The 14,365-nt window shown below is 54.3% G+C and overlaps 1 protein-coding gene across 4 annotated transcripts in view; it reads right to left on the reverse strand.

The window, feature by feature from the left end:
- Nucleotide 1: 1 nt before the first annotated feature.
- The window catches only part of SLIT1 (slit guidance ligand 1), a 172,215-nt gene continuing 157,851 nt past the window's right edge, over nucleotides 2–14,365 (reverse strand). For 3 of the 4 annotated variants that reach the window (XM_032432367.1, XM_032432368.1, XM_032432370.1), the window contains exons 31-37: nucleotides 13,069–13,206; nucleotides 11,540–11,777; nucleotides 9,904–10,034; nucleotides 9,299–9,453; nucleotides 7,990–8,278; nucleotides 7,431–7,642; nucleotides 6,401–6,639 (exon numbers count right to left, since the gene is read on the reverse strand). In XM_032432367.1, the coding sequence (XP_032288258.1) occupies nucleotides 6,401–6,639; nucleotides 7,431–7,642; nucleotides 7,990–8,278; nucleotides 9,299–9,453; nucleotides 9,904–10,034; nucleotides 11,540–11,777; nucleotides 13,069–13,206 (1,402 nt within the window). Of the gene's footprint in view, nucleotides 6,640–7,430; nucleotides 7,643–7,989; nucleotides 8,279–9,298; nucleotides 9,454–9,903; nucleotides 10,035–11,539; nucleotides 11,778–13,068; nucleotides 13,207–14,365 lie in introns of all 4 variants that reach the window. The other variant, XM_032432366.1, reaches the window with a different exon arrangement.

Consider the following 14,365-nt stretch of genomic DNA (forward strand, 5'->3'; position numbering starts at 1 on the left):
TAAAATAGAACTCTGGCCTGAGGCTCCCCAAGTGTTATTACTTTGTAATAAATAATCCCCTTATTAGCCTCACTTAATCTCAGTAGAAGCCTGCTGTTTACCCTCAGGGAACAAGTAGTTTTCAAAATTGAGCTCCTCCAAGGTCACTGGCCTGTGCCTGTGTGCAGGCCCTGGTCGTCTTTGTGAACTCATGGCATTATTTTCCCATATGCATTATGATACTAAGAAATTCAACCCCAACCTGTATGAAAAGCACAGCCCAGGGTCCTACTTTAGGCTAGAGTTGATGCCTTTCAGGGGCCAAGGGGGCATAGGAGGCCCATGCAATTTAACTGAAGCTCAGGTGCCGTGTGGGATTTTTATTCTTTTTAGGCCACGACCCTTCAGAATGAGATTAGGGCAGGGGCTGCTGATCCGGCTGTGGATCCAGGGAGCTCTAAGATGAATCTCTACCGTTCCTTTAAGGTCTTTCTGGTTCCTCCCAGTGTTGTCATTGCCGAGGTCAATCTTGTAGTTGTTCAGATGTGCTCCTTTTTGCTGTCTTGTGAGTCTTAGCCAGTGATCCAGATGCCCAAGGAGAGAGTCTCCGGAGGGCCTAGCCCCTTCCCAGTATCAAGTGTGTGCTCCTAACCTGTGTGAAGGTGGTCTTTCCAAAAGCAGTGAATTGGGAAATTCTGCAAATGGTAATCTGGATGATCGGCGTGTATCTCTTGGGCCTGGATTTCCATTATGTTAGTGAGTGTAGGAAAATACTGTGTCTTTAATGGATGAAAATTCAATGTATGCTGTGAATTTGTTGGTTTGAAACATTGAAAAATTTTCATTAGACAATGTTTACATACCTCACCTGAAGAACCTTTGAGAGTGTATATATGAAATTTAAAAATATATTAAGTTGCTTTAAAACAATATGTATAGCTATAAAAGTTGGAGTTATTTTAACTTTGAATATGTACCAAGTCTCTTAAATATTGAAATCTGTGGGCTTTTTGTGCTTCTGTGTTTTACTTTCCTATTAGGCCATGTAGGAAACTGTGTTCTTGTTATTAGTAAAGGGGCCCTCGCTGAAATCCAAGCTTGGAAGGATTTCCTTTGTTGTTTCAGATTTTCTTGTTTGGTTTTGAGGGATGGGGTATGGAGCTAGAGGATGTGTGGGAGGGATTTCTCTAACATTGACATCTATTCCATGAGCTTTTTCTAGGCGCTTATTTTATTGCAGCGTATTAAACTTCTTTGATATTAAAGTGTGTTTGTGTAGTTACTGGAGAGGGAACAGAATGCATGGAAGCCCAGTATTCTACTTGTAACCTCTGGCAAAGTTGAGAAGTTGCCAGAAGGAACCAAAAAGCAATACTTCTTCATACTTCTGCCTCAGCCATGGTGTTGGAACTTAAAGGAACATTGTTTGGTAGCTCTGTGGCCATTTTGTGAGGTACGCCTAACTTCAGGGGAAAGAAAACACTGTGGATGAATCCTTGGGAATTCCCACCGTGGAGTTGGAAAGGTGCCCGTGCTTCATCCTGAGGGACAGAGAGCAGCTGAACCAGGTAAGCCACTGTTAAATTCGGGGGTGATGTCCACAGCCACCAAGGAGGGCTGCCCCAGCTCTCTGTAGTCCGTTTTGGGGCCTGGCAGAATGCTGGCAGGAAATTCTTACATTTCCTAGCCTCGTGACTGTTTCACTGTATTCTTTCAGTTCTGCTTGAGAAGGGTCTATGTAAGCGTCTAGTGGGCCAGTGAATCCTGTGGAATCAGCCATGATTTCATTAGTAAGTTATATGACGGTGGCCATCGACATGCAGAACTATATCCAGTAAAAATAACCCTGCAGCTGACAGTCGGGCTACCTCTCTTAATCTGGATTCGGAGAATCATCTTGTTCCACATTAGAGGACTTTTCATTGTTAAAAGAGACTTCTTTTCCTCCCATATTGATCCTATTGGTAGAATAACTAGAATATATCTAAGAGGTGCAGACTGACTGGCTTGGAGTGAGGGGCCATCTCAAAAATTAACTCTTGAGAGCACAGGCATCAGGATGATAGAGATGCGTTAGCACCGATCTCAGGAGAACTTGGCAACTCTAGTTGGAAGCCTGGTCGTTCTTTCTGTTGCTTCCACTCCCCAGCCAAGCCCTGCTATGTCCATTTCCTTGGCTGGGGATTTCCTTTGAACTGTTGAATTTGCTACTTCACTTTAACGCAGAGGTTGTAAACTGGTGGCTCACAGATGTGTTTTATTTAGCCTAGTGTTTAAAAAATTATACACATACACTATGAGTGTTGACATAAAATTTGGTTTCTGGCTTCTCTTTTAAAAAGTGACAGTGAGGATCTGATAAAGTTGGTGCATGGTGAGAATCAGCTGGAACTCAGTAGATTGGAAAATGTGCCTTTAAGGTCACCATAGTCCTTGTCAGCTACCATTTGTCCCTATTTTCTTTAATAGTAGGGAAATAGGTCTCTTACCTGCTGCTTTATCAAAAGTGGTGATACAAATTATGGGCCAGGAGGGCATGTGCCCACTTGACTTACTTAGGTAACCTACTGTCCAGACACTTGAGCTTACAACCCTGTTTTACCCCATTTTCTCTCCTATACCCAGTTCATTACTTTTCCTCCCAAATCCCTAATTGCTTTGCAGGCACTGCAGTTACCATCACTGCCCACTCTCAGGGTGACCACGTGCTGTTAGGGTATGACTTGGGCAACCATCATTATGATCTAGTGGGAAATCATTCTGTAGTCGTGGCATCAGAGGGCCAGCTGGGTCCCCTTGGTGGGAGTGGCCTTGCCCAGCCTGACTGCCAGGGCTGGGCCTTACCTAGATGCTCAGGTCATGCATCCTACAAAACTCCTAAGAGCAATTCTGCAGTCTGAAATCATAGCAGAACTACTGTAGAAGTATGTTTGCCTTCTTTCTCCGCTGATCCCTATGAACCACTGGTTCATGGTGATAGGTTAACCTTACAGGACAGTTTGAAAAGCCACGTTGCTTTCTCATCTGTTGCCCTGATTAAATGAAACCTTCAGAGCCAGCTTAAATGTGGATGTGGCTCTGTTCACAAACACAAAATTTGGGTGTGACTGAGACACTTGAAGGGAAATGAGGCTGAGCAGCCTCCCCACATCTCCACATGTGCTGTGCCATGCCAGGGTCTGCCTGCCCTGACATCCCCAGGGAGCGATGACCAAGCCATCCCCTAGACCTCCCCTTCCTCCTTCAGGAGGAACCCACCTCCTCTGCCACTTCAGGAAGACCAGAGAGTTCCAAGGGCAGGTGTCCTACATGTGCTGCATCTGAGAGCCGTCCCTGGATTGTGGCCAGTGTGTGTGGGCAGCTCAGAAACCCCCAAACCCTGGGAAGCAGTATGTCAGCAGCCCCGGGCTCATCCTTGGTGCAGAAAAAGAGATCGACAAGGCAGAACCTGAGTGAATCAATGTCATGTTCACATGGAAGACAAAAGACAATATCCAACACATTCTAGAACAATTCTAGGGAAAGGACAGGTGTGGCTCCCTCACGGGCCTGTTCTAAACCAGTCTCTCTAAAAGAGTGATCCAGACAAGACTACAGAAACCCCTAAACAAAATGTCACAACCACACCACATCTGAAAAGCAAAACGAGACACCGGATGTTGACTTTAACATATAAAAATACTATAACAAAATGAAATACAAATATATATTAGAATCTGTTAAGTATTCTGTATAAAGAGATACTTTCGTGGTTAGGCTAATAGGCAAAAAAGGAGACGAGTCTGGCCTTTTCTGACACCTTCACAGGGAGCCGGGGCTACTGTGGCCAGTGGTGATGGCAGCAACCCCAGGACTTGCCCTGCTTGTGTCTCTTCAGTGTGTGTTTAATGGAGAGAGCCAGTGGTGACATCAAAGTGAACGAAGGTCTTACTGAAGGGGTGACAAGGTATGGAGGTGACTTATCAGAGATGACTTTGCCAGAGCCTTCTGGGCCCAGGGTGAACAGGCAAGATGAGTGGTGATCCAGCTCCTTAGCAACTTTCAGGTCGGTGGTTGAGGGAATGCTGATCCTGGGACACATAGCCCCTTGCTGCCCCCACTCGGGGTGGATCTCGGTGGATCCCAGTCTTCCAGCTTGAAAGCGAGTGAGCGTGGGGCCAGGCTGGGTTGTGGGGTGTTGTGGAGGGGTGGGTGGGGGCTGTGGCCAGCTCACAGGACACTCCCTGTGAACAGACCCCTGTATTCTGCTCTCCCAACCCCACGGCACTGGGAGTGCAGGACTCCTGGCAGCCGTCACCCATCTGCAGGTGAAGAGGCTGCTGCCGGTTGGTGCCCCTCAAGCCCAGGGAGCCTCATCTACTCCAGGGCAGTGGGGAACGGTGATGGCCAAAGGAAGGTAAATGTCTCGGGGCCAGTGGTCCCAGAACACCTGTGTTCCGTGCGAGGAGTGAGCCAGCTACGCTTGAGCTTTCCTCCATAGATCAGCACCTGCCTCATGCTAGAGCTGCTCTCCACGGTCCCACAGAGGGAGGCTGTGCAGCCCTAGGAGAAGCCTCTCAAGGCCCCAGCTGCTGTCCGTGGAGGGGAGGGGCACTGCAGCCTTGCTCAGAACTATAGTAGAGCCCGGTCCCTGGTGAAGAGTAGATCCAGCCATGAAAACACCTCTGCAGTTGGGCAGGGCAGGATCCCCTTCGCATTACAGGGCTTCCAGGACTCAAACTCACTGGCCGGAGTCCCAGTGTAGTGGAACATGCCAGGCTTCCTCAGTTGCAAGGGGCTCCAGCCCTCTACTGCTCAGCGTCCAGAGCTCCCTCCCCGCACCGCCCATGGTGGCTGAGGATACGGGCACAAGACCACCTCAGCCACACCACAGGCTGCTCCCCCAACCCTGTCTTCTGGTTGTAGATGGAAGGGGCCAGGAAAGGGATATGCTCACTCCCCTTGCCCACTGGGGTCCTCTGGGGGCACACTCTCTTGGGGAGACATCTGGGTAGGAGAGTGTGACCTATCTTCTAGCCAGTTTGCCACTTATGCTCAAAGATAAGCTTTTTGTGTTTTCATTCTGCATGGAAAAGAAGGATTTGTAGTCACGTGGCCACATAGTCAGTGAGTGACTCAACACAGAGTTCTTCCTTGCAAATGCCTAGGGTGAGCAGCTCTAGCCTGGGCCAGCGTCTGTGGTTGGAGCCCTCGGCTCATCTCATCCCAAGCATGTTGGTTACTCCTGTGATGCTCTACAATTAGTTCGTATCTGTCCATGAGAGCAGCCCAGTACCAGCAGCCGTTCGGCATGTAAATATTTGTTGATGTGATTAATGAAAATGGATCTTCTAGCTCCTCCAGCCTCCCTTCTGGAGCCACAGTGGGAGGGTCTACATTGCTTCTACCTATGTTCAGTCAAACCACCTCACCATTTGATAGCTGAGGAGACTGAGGCCCGTGGGGAGGAAGTTGGCCCAGGGTGACGGAGGCAGCAGAGGTTTCCTGGTGCCTGGACCACTGCTCCCTACTGGTCTACACTGTGAGGGGATCTGAACCCAGTGTCCATGGGAGGAGACCCCTCCCTGGCTAAGCAGCCTAGCCCAAACCCCCTTGACCCTGTCCCCCTGCCAGTGGCTTGCCAGCATCTTGGGGCTGAGATAGCCCAAGACCAATACCCTTTTGGTGGTCAGTGTCTGGATGTGGTGGTTATTCAGCTAGAACCAAGAACCAACCTCCCCCCTCCCCTCCCCACCATCTTCTCTGGTGGGATCGCCACCCCAAACAGACCCAGTGGGCGTTTCCTCCACCTGAGAGCCCCATCCCTGAAGCTACAATGGTCAACCCATAACTTCAGGATTCAGAGTTCTGGTCCTAAGACCCAACCCCATCCCCAGCCTCATTACCCATGGAGCAGTAGCTGCAGTTCTCCTCAGCCCAGGGGGCAAGGGTCAGTCCCTTCCTGGCCAGCAGGAGGGCCCTTCCCCTCTGCAGCCTGGCCTACTGCTAGCACATGCTGCAGCAGCAAGCAGAGCAGAGAGCCAGGCCGGCTGCCCCAGGGGAGCCTTCAAGGTTACCTGCAGGGGGCAAGGGGCTTCTGAGGCCAGCATTGGCCACAGGTGAGAGGGAAAAGCTGGTTGGGGAAGGGGCCAGTCCCTTTTTCAGACCCAAGTAGTAGGCAAGCAGGAGGTGTCACCATTCTGCACTTCTTGGCCTGACCTCAAGCACACATTCATTCAACAAATATTTATTAAGCGCCTATTTGTGCAAGGCACTTCCGGAGAGGGCGGCCTGCAGACCGGGCCCCGCCCCCGCCCCCAGCGCCGGTGCTCCAGGAGGTCGGCGCCGCCCGCAGGAGCCGCGCCGCCGGCCCGCACCCCCAACCCTGCTGCAGGCCACTGAGCTCCGCTGCAGCCGTGCCCCCTCCCCGTCCAGCCAGGCGCTAGGCGCAGACGCCACAGCCACACTTGGTGGGCTTCTCCACCTCCTCCGCAAAAGAGGTCCCGTCGCTGCACTCAAAGGTGAACTTCCTCCGCTTCAGCCGCAGGCCCTGGCAGCAGCCCTGACCTGGACATGAGCCCCGGCACTCCACCCACGACAGCGGGCGCGTAGTCTGGCAGATGGCATAGCCCCTCTGGACCTGGTGAAAGTCCCGGACAGGGGAGCCCCGGCACTCGGACTCTGGATAGGACAGACACCAAGAGAAAGCCTCAGGGCACACCCCGGGGGTCCGCGCTGGCCCAGGGGGCAAGGCAGGAGGAGGAGGAGGAGAGGCAGCTCCAAGCACCAGGGCCTCTAGAACTCAGACTCCACCTCCGTCCCCACCAGACATGCACATGCACGGGCTTCTTCCTGGGCCCACAGTCCAGTGAGTAGGAAGGAAGAACTTTCTAGCTGCCAGGAGCCTCCAGGACAGATTGGGCTGCCAGGTAAGTGGGCTCCGTGCAAGAGGAGGCTGGAGGCTGGAGTCTGGGAAGGCAAGAACAATAGAGAAGGAATTTGTGCCAGGAGCAGGGGGGCCTTGGGGACCCTGAAGGTGCTTGAGTTCTGGACTTCTCCCCTTCCCTCTGGCCAGCCTCAGCAGTCTCTATTCCTGCAGAAGCATCTTGGTCACAGGGGCCAGGGAGGGCCTGGGAAAGAGTTCCAGTTCCCAACCCTCAGACTTCCTGCTGCTCCCAGGGCACAAGGTAATGGGGCCAAGATGTGGGGGTTCGGGCAGGAGCTGTTACCCTGGGCAGTCCCTTCTGTAAGGAGAGACCCCAGCCAGAAGGGGCACTTCTCCAGGTAAAGGGGGCTTCAGGGCAAGCTGCGCCATTTATCTGGTGATGGGGCTCAAAGCCCAGAGGTACTACAGCCCCATAGCGGTGCAGGAGAGGGGAGGGGGCACAGAGGGGTTGCCAGGTTGGGAGGAGGAAAAGTCAAGTCACTACTGCAAGTTGTGGAGAGGGCATGTCAGGAGGGGGGCCCCTGACCTTGCTCACACAGCTCGCCCGAAAAGCCAGGGTCACACACACAATGCGCCCCCTTGGTGGCCAAGGCCTGGCAGTGGCCATGCAGGCACTCTAGGCCCCCACAGGGGTCTGCAGGTGCCCCAGCCTGGTTGCACAGAGCCCCTGAGTACCCATCCTGGCACTGGCAGCTGTAGGAAAGAGCGTCGAGGGGCACACATTTTCCATGGACACACCTAGAGGGGACAGAGAAAAGGTACTGTGAGAATAGGCTGGAGCCAGTCCAGTCCTAGGGTACCCCACAACCCCAGCCTTGGCGTCATGGGATGTTATTCTGTGCCCAAGAGCAAAGGGGAGCAAAGTGTGATTCTGTGTCCCTAGGGATGCCTTCCTAGTAATACAAACTGAAAATTAGAAAAAAATAAAACCCTGTGTTGGGCCACATGTTCCAGTCTGGGGGTTTAAAAATATAGTCCATTCAGCAGCCCTCACCCTGGCGATAGGAGCTTGCAGGGAAGGGAAGGAAAGGGAACCCGTAGGTGGGGCAGGGGGTGAGGGCTCCCTGAACCCAGCCCAGGCTCACTTGTGGCCATGGCAGGGGCCGTCTGCTGGTTGGTCGCAGTGCAGGCCCCCCCAGCCGGCCTCACAATGGCACACGGGCCCCGGAGCGGCCCTGGGCTGGCAGATGCCATGGAGGCAGTAGAGCTTTCGGCAGGGCTCACAGCCTGGCACCACGCCCGGCTTCATCCGAGTCTTGGTGAAGTCCTGCAGCTCGTTGTTGATGTATAGGTTTCGGATGCAACCATGGAAGCTGGTGCCGTTGAGGATCTGCCACAGGCGGAAGGCGGCTGAGTTCACATCCACTGGCATCCCTGGGGTGGGCAGGAGGGGGCAGAGCTGGGCCGAGTCAGGCTCAGACCGTGCCTGGCACTCACCACTGAGGTCCACTGGGCATCTGCACAGTGTTCCCTCCCGCCATCGGCCCTTCTGTCTCTGCAACCCTGGGCCAAGGTCCTTTGCCACATTGGAGGGTCCAGACTCCTTTCCCGGAAGAAATAGAAAAGCTGCCCCCTCTGTGACCAGAGCCCGGGGGTGCCAGGCCTAGCTGTAGCCAGGTGACAAAGAAAGCCCTGGGTGCCTAAGGTCTGGCTGCCGTCATCCAAGGCTCCTTCCTACCCTGTGGGACACCAGCTCTTACCTCCTTACTCCAAAAGCAACAAAGAACCAGAGCCTAGAGCTTTGTCACCTGTTTTTGTGGTCATCACAGCAACCCTCTGAGGTTGGAGAGGCTAAACCCCATCTGGTACTCAGTGACTTGCCCGAAATTGTACGACTAATAAACCGCAGAGCTGGGATTAGAACCCAGGGTTCTCTCCTTCACAGCTGCCCAAAGTCTCGCCAGGGCCCTCTGCAGCACTGAGAAAGCCCCACTGTTGCAGAAACCTGACTTGTCTGGACCTGGAAATGTTTGCCTGCAAAGCACAGAAAGCTACCTGGGAGGTCCTCAGCTGATGCATGGACTCTGAGCCTGGGCCTCCTGCAGCAGCTCTGAGCCTCAGAGGGCTCCAAGACTGGGAATGGACCCTGAACACTTGACAAGCCCCTCCTGGCCCAAAGCCAAGAGGAAAGGTACCCACTTTGGAAGACAGCTGGGAAAGGTCCAGGGTCCCCTCAAGGACAGGCCTCAGACTGAACCCAGGTACCCATCATTCTTGGTCAGCCTGGGCTCCAGGCTGGGAAGGACAATCCACCAGTGGCTTGGGATACCCCCACAGTCCAGTGGCCTGGGCACCAGCCCTCCTGGCAAGCCTTAGGCCAGAGAGCAACAGAAGCCCCACCTGGGTCCCCATCATGTGAGCCAGCCACAGCCTCTCCTTGGGCCAGGTCCTTACCTCCCACGTAGAGGGGGGCCTCGCTGTTTAGCGTGTAGTGTTTGCCAAAATTGTCCATGGTCATGGGACTGCCTCCATCGATGGAGAGATTCACCATCTGGTCAAAGGTGACCAGCTCAACAGTATGGAACTGCCCATCGTTGATCGTCTCAGCACTGGAAGAAGATGGGGTGCCCCCACCGCAGGGAATGGGCTTCAGTTCGGCCCATCTCTGCCTGGGCCCTTCCCCAGAAAGGCCACTGGTACAGCAGCTGTTTCCCAAGGAATAACATCTCTAAGGGAGGAGGGTGTGTAGACCCTGTGGCCTAGGGCCTGGTCCCTCCTGCTTCCCTTCTCGGGACACCCTGGGGAAAGCTGAGCAGTTTGGGGCAGGGGTTCCAACTTACCATCTCTCCCTTCCCACGAAGGAGCCCCCAGTGAGGAGGAGGAGGTGGGATAGGGAAGGCTGGGCCCACTGCTCAGGCCTCAGCCTCAAGCTAGGGCCGCACTAGATGGTTCAAATGCCCTTCCCACTCAGGCAGCCCAGGTCCTGGTGGTCCCGATAACCACCTGCTCTTGGCCCAGGAGACCCTGAGGGAGGGTGGGGGGGCATGATGGAGCCTTACCTGTAGATGGCAGAGCTGGGGTAGCTGCCCGGGTCGTAGCTGACACGCACATGACCCTGGTACAGCTCCACTGCGATGTGGTCATTGTCCCCATTGTACAGCAAGATCCCGTTGTCCTCCGCCGTGGAGACCTGAGGGGCGAGGGCATTCTGTCGCACCCCAGCCCACACAACAGGGCACGGGTAGGTGGGGCAGATGGAGGACCCACATTTGGAAGAGGAATGCTGTGTGCAGAGCGGTCCTCCCCTGACTACCCAGCCTGCCCAGGGGACACCTCCTCCAGGGGATGCTGACAGAGGCCAATAGCCCCTGGGTTCAAATGCCATCCACTGCCAGGCTGGCCAGGGCCGCAGAGAGAAGGCAGATAGACCAGCTGAGGCCTGGCAACTGTGTGCTGGAGGGGCAGGTAAGAGACCTTAGGGCTACCTGCCCAGAGAGGAAAGTCTGATGGCTGTGGGGTAGCCTGTTCTGTGGGCCTCTGGGAACCACCAAGAGGACAAGTGTAAGGAAGGCTAACAGCCACGACCACCCCAGCCTGGAAGGAGCCACTCAAGAGGTAGTGCCTGTCTCTGGAGCCGTGCAAGCAAAAGCTGGAGTTACCTGGGGAGGGAGATCTCTCGCCGATGCTGTGGGAACCCTGAGCCTGCCTTGTCCCTCTTCCCCCATTTCTTCTGGTGAAGAGCCTGACTCCCTGGTCTCATAGGGCTGGCACAGGGCCCAGGCTGGACCCATCATATCCCCCCTCTCGCTGGACTCTGTGGCCAGGCCAGGGATGGGCATGTGGCTGAAGGCAGGCCAGAGATCTGCCCTGAGGCCGCTGATTGCTGTCCTACCAGCTGACAGGGCAGAGCCTGCGACAAAGGGGGGGTGGGCAGCAGGGCAGACTTCCCCTAAGGAGGGGCCTGAGGCCGCGGCTGAGAGGGTTTGGGGGAATTTTATGTTGTTGAGCAGTTAGGCTAGCTGCATTCTCTCAGTGTAGACCGTGAAGGTGGGCAGGATTTGGGAGAGGTGATGAAATAGGGGAGAGCATAGTGAGCACACTGGGAGGCTGAGGAGCTCTGTGAGCAAAGGAGAAAGAGACATGGCTGCTGGGGTAGGGAATGCAGGAGGAAGAGTGAGCTAGCCAAAGAGGACACACAGACTTTTATCATCTTAATGTGATGTGCACCCTCCCCTCCTCTCCCTCCCCAAGAACTGTTTGGCAAACAGTGCCGTTCAAGTGGGATGTGCTTTTTGCCCTCCACAAACTGATGTTCGGAGATGAAATTCAAGACAGGAAACAGCAAAATAAGGGCCCCAGGGCCAGGAGGCTAAAGATACAAGGCCAGAGCTGAAGCCTGGGGCCAACTCCGGCCGTGTCCCAGCCACGTGGAGAGTGTGCAGCGCTGAAGGCTGGCGCTGAGGAGCCCGTGAGGGTGGCAGGAGAGGATCCAGCTGCCCGAGACCACTCCCCCACCCCCTTCCCTGATCTGAGATTGCTTTTGTGACCCAGTAACCTTCCCACGTCTGCTGGACCCATATCCAAAGAGTTTTGATTACACAGGCTCCTCCCAGTTCTCCGGGGCAGGGATGCTCCCCCACCCGCTGCTCTGACCTGCCCGACTCCCCTCTGCGACCGGGCACCCTGGGCGCGCACCTGCAGCGTGATGTTGGCCCGGGGCCAGTTCTGCAGGTCGGTGAACTGCAGGTAGGTGTCCCGATCCACGAAGTTGACACTGAGCAGCTTCTCGCACTCGGGGCCGCCGAAGCCCGGGAGGCACTGGCACACGGGCCCACCGCCCTGCTCCACGCAGCTGGCCCCGTTCTGGCACTCAGCCCCCTCGCAGGGGCTTCTGGGGGCGGGGGGGCGGGGGGGGGCCTCACAGAACTGCCCGCTGGGAGGGGAGGAGATCCAGGTCAGAGACGGCCGGGCAAAGGGGCAAGGGGACGCTTTCTCTCCACAGTCCTAGAGAGAAAGTCGCTGCACATCTTGCGGAAGTGGATCCTTAAAGCAACAGAAGATGCTCCTAACGAACACTTTTCCCGAGAGAACTAGGAGCCGGAAGGATACCAAAGACAAGGTGAGAAACCGGTGTGGTCCCTGGAACAGCATCATCGCTATCCCCTGGGCATTTGTCAGAGATGGGAAACCTGAATCTGCTTCTTAACAAGATCTTGTGCAGATCAAAGTTGGAGAAGCACTCATGGCTCATGGCAGTCAAGTCTGCTAGCAAATGTTACTATTGCCCATCTCACAGGAAAAAAAACAGACACAAGCAAAAGAGTGAAGACGCAAATGACTAAAGAAATAAAAGAGGGGACAGGACCACCAGCAGGGAGTTCTGACCCACACTACACCCACCGCACCAGTGCTCACAGCAGCCGAGAGCAGAAACAACTCAAATGCTCTCAGCGGGTGAATGTATACATGAGTGTGGTCTGTCCGTACAATGGAATATTACTCAGCCACAAAAAGGAATGAAGTTCTAATGCATGCTGCCACATGGATGAAGCCCCAAAACAGGAAACCAAGTGAAAGAAGCCAGTCACAAAGGACCACAGATTGTGTGATTCCATTTAGAGGAAATATCCAGGATAAGCAACTCTAATAGACACAAGTACTAGATTATTGGTTGCCTGGAGCGGAGACTGGGGTGGGGGGGTGACAGGTAAGAGGTATGGAGTTTCTTTCTGGAGTAATGAAAATGTTGATTATGGTTAATAGATGCACAATTCTGGTAGTATACTACAAGCCACTGAATAATATACTGAAACTGGGTGAATTATAGGGCATGTGATTTATAGTTCAATAAAACTGTAAAAAAAAAAAAAAAAAAAAAAAGACCCAAGCAGAGCCTGGGAGGTGGGTGTCCAGAAGGAGGGCAAGTACCCCCCATCCCAACCTTTCAGAGAAGTCCAGCTGTGAAGATAAGTGGCCTTCATGCCAGGAAGTGTCTTCAGAGAGGTGCACTGGGCAGTAATCTGTACCCACCTCCCACTCCCTCCACCGAACAGTTTAGGAACCCCGTGCCTATGGTCTGAGTGATCGGGGACTTTCCCCAAGGCCACACAGCTGGGGCTGGCACAGCCATGGTTAGAACCCCAGGATCCAACTTCCAGACGAGGACCCTTACTCCCTCCCTTCAGCTATGCTTGGGGGCTCCTGCCAGCCCCGGGGCCACTCACCTGTAGCCCTCCGCACAGAGGCAAGAGTAGCTGTTGACTTCGTCCACACACTGGGCCCCGTGCCGGCAGCGGTGGTCCCTGCAGTCATCCTGGTTCTCACTGCAGTTGTCACCTGCGTAACCTGGTGCACACTCACACCTGGGAGGCGACCAGGGGCGGGGGGCAGTCAGTCCCTCACTCAGGAGCCTGTGGGGTCGGGGGCCATGTGTGGACAGAGAACCCAAGGCCCGGGCGTCTATGGGACAACCAGGAGGTCAAACAGTGCCCCAGAGAGAAAGCTGCCCCCCAGCCCATCCCGGGACCCTTTTCTGGTACAGGAAGGGAGCCTTGTGTGGGCCTCTGTGTGGGGGCAGGTTCTGGGCTGGGAGGTTGGACATCCAACCTTCTCTGACCTGAGAAGGGGATCTTGTCATGGAGGACCCACCATGACCACTGACAGCACATCCAAGGCCAAACTTCAGCCCCTCTCGACCTGCCCAGCTGCTCTCCAGAACAAGGCCCTGAATCGTAGGGCTCAACTAGCTCTCTTCTCCAGCCTCCCCAACTCCACCGGACCAGCCTCCTGGCCTTCCCCCCCGGAAAGCTAGTGCCCCCGCTCAGGGACACCAGGCCAGCCCCCAGCCTGCCAGCTCTCACTGTGCCACACTGGTTACCTGGAGATCAACTATTTGCCTATCAAATAAGGAGCACACTCTACCTACTTTTCAGTCACAGCCTTGCAAGATGCTCCCTGTCCTGCTCCCCCCACATCAGGCCCACCCTGTGGTCAGACAGGTCTCCACTGTCAACAACCCCCACTCCACCAGCCCTTCCCTACCTTCACACCTATTGATTCTGAAACATCCCCTTCTCTCTACCTGCCTCAGTTCAACCTGGCCAATAGCACACCTCCTCCAGGAAGCCCTCCCGGGTGTCATCAAGGGATCCCTGTTGGAAACTCTTCCAAACTAAACTGCAAACTCCAAGCTCAATCACACAACCTGTCAGGCAGGTGCTCTGCTCCTGCCTGGATGTTTTTATTCATTCCCAGTTTTTCAAGGTGTAAGAAATACTTTTCTACCCAATAAGAATATATACGTGTAGGTACATGGACACACACACACACATACCTAAAGCCAGTTTCATGCCACAATACTCCTTACTACATAAAATGACATGATGCTCGGATGCTTTCTCTTTTTTAGGTCTTGTTTTAAGATTTTATTGTTCGTGAGAGAGCACGCGAGCAGGGGGAAGAGCATAGGGAGAGGGACAAGCAGACTCCACACTGAGCGCCAAGCCTGACATGGGGTTCGAT

The sequence above is a fragment of the Phoca vitulina genome, unplaced genomic scaffold, assembly GCF_004348235.1.
Source record: "Phoca vitulina isolate PV1807 unplaced genomic scaffold, GSC_HSeal_1.0 scaffold48, whole genome shotgun sequence".
NCBI lineage: Eukaryota > Metazoa > Chordata > Mammalia > Carnivora > Phocidae > Phoca > Phoca vitulina.